The sequence below is a fragment of the Oncorhynchus kisutch genome, unplaced genomic scaffold, assembly GCF_002021735.2.
Source record: "Oncorhynchus kisutch isolate 150728-3 unplaced genomic scaffold, Okis_V2 scaffold3419, whole genome shotgun sequence".
NCBI classification, from domain to species: Eukaryota; Metazoa; Chordata; class Actinopteri; order Salmoniformes; family Salmonidae; genus Oncorhynchus; species Oncorhynchus kisutch.
In genome coordinates, this window is record NW_022265364.1 from 6,052 (window position 1) to 14,440 (window position 8,389).

Genomic DNA, 8,389 nt, shown 5'->3' on the forward strand with positions numbered 1-8,389 from the left:
TATGTGTGTGTGTGTGTGTAGTGATGAGATGTGTGTGTGTGTAGTGATGAGATATGTGTGTGTGTGTGTGTGTGTAGTGATGAGATGTGAGGGACTGATTATTAGCGGTGCCAGTAGACATTAATACACTGAATCTCCCATAATCCTCTCTGGCGGTGGCCGGGCGTTGACTCGTGGCGTTGAGCCTCTTGAAAGCAGCGTTGTGTCTTTCACAGTGAACGCACGGAATGTAAAGGTCTTATCTCTGGTAGCAACCATCATACTATCACACACTCTGGCTAATGCAACGCCTCTACACAAGTCACAAAGGAGAAGTGTGTGTGTGTTTGTGTGTGTAGGAAAAGAGTGCAGGGGTAATAGTGTGTATGTAGGTGTTGATTGATAGAGCAGTTTGGGTGGTGTGTGTTTGATACATGTTCTCTCTGTTAGGGCCACAGACAGAGAGGGCTTAGAGTCGTCCATTCGTCCATTGAGGAAGGGTGTGTGTAGCAGGTGTGCTGATTCTGAAAAGCTAGGAGAAAGTGATGGGCAGTAATACAACGCATCCTGAATCTATGCAGATAGTGGTGCTATAATTATACTGTATGTTGTAATAGAGAAGTAATTCATGTTTAACTTTGCAGAGAGTCTAATGTGATTCTATTACAGCAATTAGCTAGCAATGACACTGACTAGGTCATCTACACACACTATACACTTTCAATATTCTCTCTCCCTCCCTCCCTCCTCTCTCTCTCTCTCTGTCTCTCTCATGTGAATGCGAGTGAGTGTGTGTATGTGAGAGAGAATCCCTGTACAGAAAGTGATGGGCAAGGACAGGTGTAAGGACATGAACTATCACTCGTTTAAACGCTTGTCGTCTGTGAGAGAATGTGAGTTATGAGAATGTGACTTTTCAAAGAATGTGTGTGTGTTCCAAGTGCATGTGTTCCTGTGAGTGTAAGGCAGTATACATCGTAAATAGCATGTTTGGGTTTATGCCCTAAAACCACGTGTGTGTGTGTGTGTGTGTGTGTGTACTCACTGTCCTCTGCGGTACGTAGGCTGGTCCAGTCACTGGCGGTCTCTCCGTGCATGTGTGACACCACCACTCTGAACATGTAGTCTGTGTATGGAGACAGACCTTCCACTGTGTGGCTGAATGTGCTCGTCATGTTGTTCAACAGTCTATGAGGGAACACACACACACACAAGTTTATATTTATTCTGCTAGATACATAAAAAGAAAATGAGTAGCTCAAAGGAGATGATAGAAACACGGATTCGTTTCCTGTTGGGGCCAACATTATAATCAGTAAAAAGTCACCTGAGTGACAGATTAATGATTCATTAAAATCTGTTAGTGTTTTAAATGTGAGTCTATATGAACTACTAGACGTTCTCTCTGAGCTCTTATTCCTCATTTAAATGTCAAGCCTTGCGCGTAACAAACACAATTCTAAACATTTCATATATCAAATCCCACATTTATCAAATGATAAATTAGGATAAAACACCGGGCCACCAACATCAACCCACCCTTCATCTATCACACATACATTTGTATATCAATTAACAGAACGTCACTGAATATGACGGCAGGTAATTGGCATGAATGAAATGAATGAATCAACCATGTATTGTTCTAGCAGCACCCATCTCCCAGACAGGGCCTTTCTATAGAAGAGCACTATTGGACATAATGAATAAATCAGGGTAAGAATGAGAGGCGTACGTACTGTAGGTAGCGTGCTGGAGGGTGAGGGAATGACTCTGATATATAATACATGGACCTAGTCATTTATTTATTACCACAGAATGAGAATAGTCTCTTTTTGGATTAAATTGCAATTTGTTGTCAGGAAGCATGGAATGAATACATATCAGATACCAGCACAACTTTTTTTATTTTAATCTTGCTCTCTCCGTCTACTGATCTCTACCTCTTTCTCTCTCTCTCTCTCTCTCTACCTCTGTCTCTACCTCTGTCTCTACCTCTGTCTCTACCTCTGTCTCTACCTCTGTCTCTACCTCTGTCTCTACCTCTGTCTCTACCTCTGTCTCTACCTCTGTCTCTACCTCTACCTTTCTCTCTACCTCTCTCTCTCTCTCTCTTTCTCTCTACATCTCCCTCTACCTTTCTCTCTTTCTTTCTACCTCTTTCTCTCTCCCTACGTCTCTCTCTCTCACTCTCTTTATTTCTACCTCTCTTTCTCTCTACCGCTCTCTCTCACTCTTTCTTTCTACCTCTCTTTCTTTCTACCTCTCTTTCTCTCTACCTCTCTTTCTCTCTACCTCTCTCTCTCTACCTCTCTCCGTCTACCTCTCTCTGTCTACCTCTACCTTTCTCTCTCACTCTCTTTCTTTCTACCTTCTTTCTTTCTACCTCTCTCTCTCACTTTCTTTCTACCTCTCTCTCTCTTTCTTTCTACCTCTCTCTCTCTTTCTCTCTACCCCTCTCTCTCTTTCTACCTCTCTCTCACTTTCTTTCTACCTCTCTCTCTCTTTCTCTCTACCCCTCTCTCTCTTTCTACCTCTCTCTCTCTCACTTTCTTTCTACCTCTCTCTCTCTTTCTCTCTACCCCTCTCTCTCTTTCTACCTCTCTCTTTCTTTCTACATCTCTCTTTCTCTCTCTTTCTTTCTACCTCTCTCTTTCTCTCTACCTCTCTCTTTCTCTCTACCTCTCTCTTTCTCTCTCTACCTCTCTCTTTCTCTCTACCTCTCTCTTTCTCTTTCTACCTCTCTCTTTCTCTCTACCTCTCTCTTCTCTCTCTACCAATTGTTGCCCTCCCCTTTCTCTCCTTGCTTCCCTCTCCCTCTTCACACAATGCATTATAGCCAGCTCAAATAGCCCAGGCCTGTATATTTAGCCAATGCACTTCATTCTTGATTGTAGAAAGTGTATAACTTGTGCTAAAAGGTGTTGGAAAGGGACAGAGTAAGCCCGGACCTTTGACGAGGTACACATGTTACTTATTGAGCTATGAAAGTTACTGTTAGTGGTTTGTCCGGTGTAGCCCTGAGCAGCAGTAGTAATGTTAGTCGGTCTATTCTACTCTGTCTGTAAGTGATGTTAGTGGCTTTAGTAGTGATAGTGTATTCTATGGTCAGTATAGTGAAGGGTTTGACCATTGTAAAGGAACATCCGGCATAGCCCTCATCTGAAGGGCATTGTGTATGGTTTTGCTGTATAGCTGTGTATGTTTAGTAGTAGAGTAGTTTATTGTGCATCTATGGTCAGCCGTAATGCATAGTAAGGGGTCTTACTGTTGTATAGGACCGTCTGGCATATCCCTCATCTGTAGGTCGTAGTATAGGGGTCCAGGAGCGTTGGCACGTCCCGGAGGGAGCCAGGACAACTGCAGACTGGCAGGGGTGGCATCTATCCCACCTGGGGGCATTACACCATCTGGAGCTGGGAGAAGAGAGAGAAAGAGAGAGAGAGAGAGAGAGAGAGAGAGAGAGAGAGAGAGAGAGAGAGAGAGAAATGAATGGACATTTTCACATCATCACCAATCCCCTTGGTCCTTAGACATAGAGGATGACACTGTGTCATTTGTCCCTCTGGGCTCTCTGTAGGCCACCAGAACAGACAGCTCAGCTTGTGCCCCAGACGATGACATCTTCCCTCTCTTCTCCTCTCTTCCTCCATAAGGCATTATCATTCAGAGAGTGGCAGGAGTCAGCGCTCCCTCTCTGATCTACAACAAAGACTGTTCACACAAAGAACCTTACAGAAAGAGAGAGAGGAGGAGAGAAAGAGAGAAAGAGAAAGAGGCAGTGCCCTGAATAGAGAGATAGAGAGATGGAGCAGAAAGGAGAGGAATGGGAGAGACTCATTTCTAAAGAAGGGTCGGCCCACTCTCACCCCCCCCAGACCAGATATACAAGCCCCTACTGACACACACACACACACACACACACACTTATATCCTCATTAACATTGCCGTTGCATTGTGATCCTCTTCAGGCAACTGTTCAGGCAAATTCTCCACTTATGAACATCGATCAGACGGTGAAACATCTTCAAGGTCTGGAGTGAAAACATCTGGAAAACATCACTCTAATCTGGAGTGATTTGTCTGCTTGGAGGTGCACTTGACTGGACACCAGTTCAAATCACACTGTTAGAGAGGCAATAGAACACACATCAACACCATAGTGTGTGCCTGTGTGTGTACTTGCATGCATGTGTGTGTGTGGAGAGACTGTAGAGACCATTGTTCAATCAACATCAACACACTCCTCTCACAGCCCTCCACTCATCACTGCACTACACTACAAGCCAGACCCACACCACTGATTATTGATCCTTTACACAGTTTGGGTGGTGTGTGATACTGATAGACCAATACATAATAAAACATACACTAGGAAAAACAGACCTATTGGACATAATGAACATCAGAAGACAACACAATAATAGATCGAATATAAATTATTTTGGAGATGGAATTTAGTGAGAGGACCATTCAGTAATCATGTCTGTGTGAGAATGAAGTCATGTGTATGTGTCCGTGCATGTGTATATGTTTGTGTATAAGTGTGAGCGTGTACGCATGCGTCTGTCTATGTGTGTGCGTGTCTATCTGCGTGCATGTTTGTGTGTGCACGTGAATGCATGCCTGAGTCTGTCTCTCTGTGTGTGTGTGTGTATTAATGAAGTGATTTGGTGGTGAGGCGTTAGTCTAATGTGTTGATGGATGGGAGGGATGTGTGTCAATATGGCCATTGGAACAGAGGATTATGGGGAGAGGGAGACACCCTGGGGACTCATATGTCACTTAGGAAGACAGGAAACAGCACGGACCACAAAAAAAGAAAGGAGGGAGAAAAAAACTACAAAAAAACTAAAACAAGACAAAGGAGATAACTTAACCCAATCCTCTGTTCCCTGGTGAAGGGGCGAGGGGGTGGAGTGTGTGTGTGTGTTTGCATGCATGTCACGGTCAAGCACATCACTCACGTCAGCACCCCGAAATTAGTTTCATACCCAATTTACATAATGCACAGCACTCCCATTACGGCAAAATCACAGAATGGAATGACAAAAGAGATATAAGGACAAAGAAAATAATCGGTGTCTGCAGTATCTGAGTTGTAGTCTAAAGACTTGTTCTGTTGTTCTGTTGTAGTCTAAAGACTTGTTCTGTTGTTCTGTTGTAGTCTAAAGACTTGTTCTGTTGTTCTGTTGTAGTCTAAAGACTTGTTCTGTTGTTCTGTTGGAGTCTAAAGACTTGTTCTGTTGTTCTGTTGTAGTCTAAAGACTTGTTCTGTTGTAGTCTAAAGACTTGTTCTGTTGTTCTGTTGTAGTCTAAAGACTTGTTCTGTTGTTCTGTTGTAGTCTAAAGACTTGTTCTGTTGTTCTGTTGTAGTCTAAAGACTTGTTCTGTTGTAGTCTAAAGACTTGTTCTGTTGTAGTCTAAAGACTTGTTCTGTTGTTCTGTTGTAGTCTAAAGACTTGTTCTGTTGTTCTGTTGTAGTCTAAAGACTTGTTCTGTTGTTCTGTTGTAGTCTAAAGACTTGTTCTGTTGTTCTGTTGGAGTCTAAAGACTTGTTCTGTTGTTCTGTTGTAGTCTAAAGACTTGTTCTGTTGGAGTCTAAATACTTGTTCTGTTGGAGTCTAAAGACTTGTTCTGTTGTTCTGTTGTAGTCTAAAAGACTTGTTCTGTTGTTCTGTTGGAGTCTAAAAGACTTGTTCTGTTGTTGTCTAAAGACTTGTTCTGTTGTTCTGTTGTAGTCTAAAAGACTTGTTCTGTTGGAGTCTAAAGACTTGTTCTGTTGTTGTCTAAAGACTTGTTCTGTTGTTCTGTTGTAGTCTAAAAGACTTGTTCTGTTGGAGTCTAAAGACTTGTTCTGTTGGAGTCTAAAGACGTGTTCTGTTGTAGTCTAAAAGACTTGTTCTGTTGTTCTGTTGTAGTCTAAAAGACTTGTTCTGTTGTTCTGTTGTAGTCTAAAATACTTGTTCTGCTGTTCTGTTGTAGTCTAAAGACTTATTCTGTTGTTGTCTAAAATACTTGTTCTGTTGTAGTCTAAAATACTTGTTCTGTTGTTCTGTTGTAGTCTAAAAGACTTGTTCTGTTGTTGTCTAAAATACTTGTTCTGTTGTAGTCTAAAATACTTGTTCTGCTGTTCTGTTGTAGTCTAAAGACTTGTTCTGTTGTAGTCTAAAGACTTGTTCTGTTGTTCTGTTGTAGTCTAAAATACTTGTTCTGTTGTTCTGTTGTAGTCTAAAAGACTTGTTCTGTTGTAGTCTAAAATACTTGTTCTGTTGTTCTGTTGTAGTCTAAAATACTTGTTCTGTTGTAGTCTAAAGACTTGTTCTGTTGGAGTCTAAAGACTTGTTCTGTTGTTGTCTTTATCTGGACTGACTGATGTGTAATACCAAGACTGGTGACAGCAAATGCTTGGTTGGCATCACCCATCTCATCTATCATCACCTACCTATCTAGTCTCATCTCATCTATCATCACCTACCTACCTACAGTCTCATCTCATCTATCATCATCTACCTACAGTCTCATCTCATCTATCATCACCTACCTACAGTCTCATCTCATCTATCATCATCTAGTTACTGTCTCATCTCATCTATCATCACCTACCTACAGTCTCATCTCATCTATCATCATCTACCTACAGTCTCATCATCTATCATCACCTACCTACCTAGTCTCATCTCATCTATCATCACCTACCTACCTACAGTCTCATCTCATCTATCATCACCTACCTATCTAGTCTCATCTCATCTATCATCACCTACCTACAGTCTCATCTCAACTATCATCACCTTCCTACATAGTCTCATCTAGTCTATCATCACCTACCTACCTACAGTCTCATCTCATCTATCTTGACCTTCCTACCTACAGTCTCATCTCGTCTATCATCAGCTACCTACCTACAGTCTCCTACATTCTCAGATCCTAGATCTGCATCCTTATATCACCCCTATGTTGTGCACTATTAGAGGGAATAGGGTGCCAAACTAGTACACTACTTTTGGCCGGAGCTAGAACACCAAAGAAGAAATAGGGTGCCAAAGAAGTGCACTATAGAGGTGAAAAGTGTACTATTTCAAACACAGACCAATTACTGTGGGAAAGGAAGTGGACCAGCAGAGGGCCCATTCGGCATATTACCCATCTGCCCCTGCTCTGTCGTTGTGGCCAAGCCCGTAACTGTGGTGATGGCTATGAGGAGTGTATGTGAGTACACTGAGCCTGGGCCCAGCACAACGTCATAGCTGGTTTCTAGTCAGCCCAATCACTTATACTAGTCATAGCCAACACTCTAACTGCTCTGTATGTGTAGGACAGCTAGTGCATGAGTAACCCCTCTGCCTATAGTACTATACTGTGTCAGCCATCATTATCGGCTTGGCTAAAATACCTAACAGGTCGTTGATGTAAATTATCATGTTTTCTTAATCAGCTCATTTGGGCAAATAAAGGGATACACATTTTTACCCAGAGTGCAGTGGTAGTACTAGAGAAGTCTATGTACTGTACTAAGTCATGTCTGAACTGACCATAAAGTTCAGTTCGTGTCAGACATTTTTATGGTGATATCCTGGCTGTGTTTGTGTGTGTTTTGAGTGTATTTGGAGGGTTGTGCTTGGGTGTTTGAATGTCGGTGTCTCCCTGCAAGTGTGTGTGCATGTGAATGTGAGTGTGTGTGGGAACGCATAAATGTATACACCCATGCATGTGTGTTTTCTGTGTATCCCAGACTGTAGTTGGTGTGTGTACGTGAGTGTGTATCTAGTTGATAGAGCAGTTAATTCCAACCACTGGTTTTCACCCAAACACACACAGAGAGAGAAAAGGCATGCAGCTCTATGCCTTTGTCTCCGCTTCACACTCAGGTATATCAGAGGTGTCACTAATCATTTTAAACTATGCACTTTTATGTTCCCCCTCCATCCGTAAGCTCTCAGCCTCTTCTGTTCTTTGAAATAACAAGGACAGATTGAGACAAGGCTTCAGTTCGCCTAACAAAAGTATAAAGATCTGCCAAGGGGAGAGAGAGGAGGAGAGAATGAGAGAGAGGAGAGAGAGGGGAGAGAGAGGAGAGAGGGGAGAGAGAGGAGAGAGAGAGGGGAGAGAGAATGAGAAAGAGGAGAGAGAGGGGAAAGAGAAGAGGAGAGAGGGGAGAGAGAGAGGGGGAGAGAGGAGAGAGAGAGAGGGGAGAGAGAAGAGGAGAGAATGAGAGAGAGGAGAGAGAGAGGGGAGAGAGAGGAGAGAGAGGAGAGAATGAGAGAGAGGAGAGAGAGGGGAGAGAATGAGAGAGAGGGGAGAGAGGAGAGAGAGGAGAGAGAGAGGAGGAGAGAATGAGAGAGAGAAGAGAGAGGGGGAGAGAGAATGAGAGAGAGGGGGAGAGAGAGGAGAGAGAAAATGAGAGAGG

The 8,389-nt window shown here is 42.9% G+C and overlaps 1 protein-coding gene across 1 annotated transcript; it reads right to left on the bottom strand.

The window, feature by feature from the left end:
• Nucleotides 1–1,024: 1,024 nt before the first annotated feature.
• Nucleotides 1,025–3,395, bottom strand: LOC109886107 (usherin; the record flags this gene model as incomplete). The annotated part of the gene is given in 2 exon segments (XM_031820504.1): nucleotides 1,025–1,167; nucleotides 3,248–3,395. Coding segments are annotated over 2 exon segments (291 nt in total), but the record flags the coding sequence as incomplete, so codon positions are not given.
• Nucleotides 3,396–8,389: the final 4,994 nt, after the last annotated feature.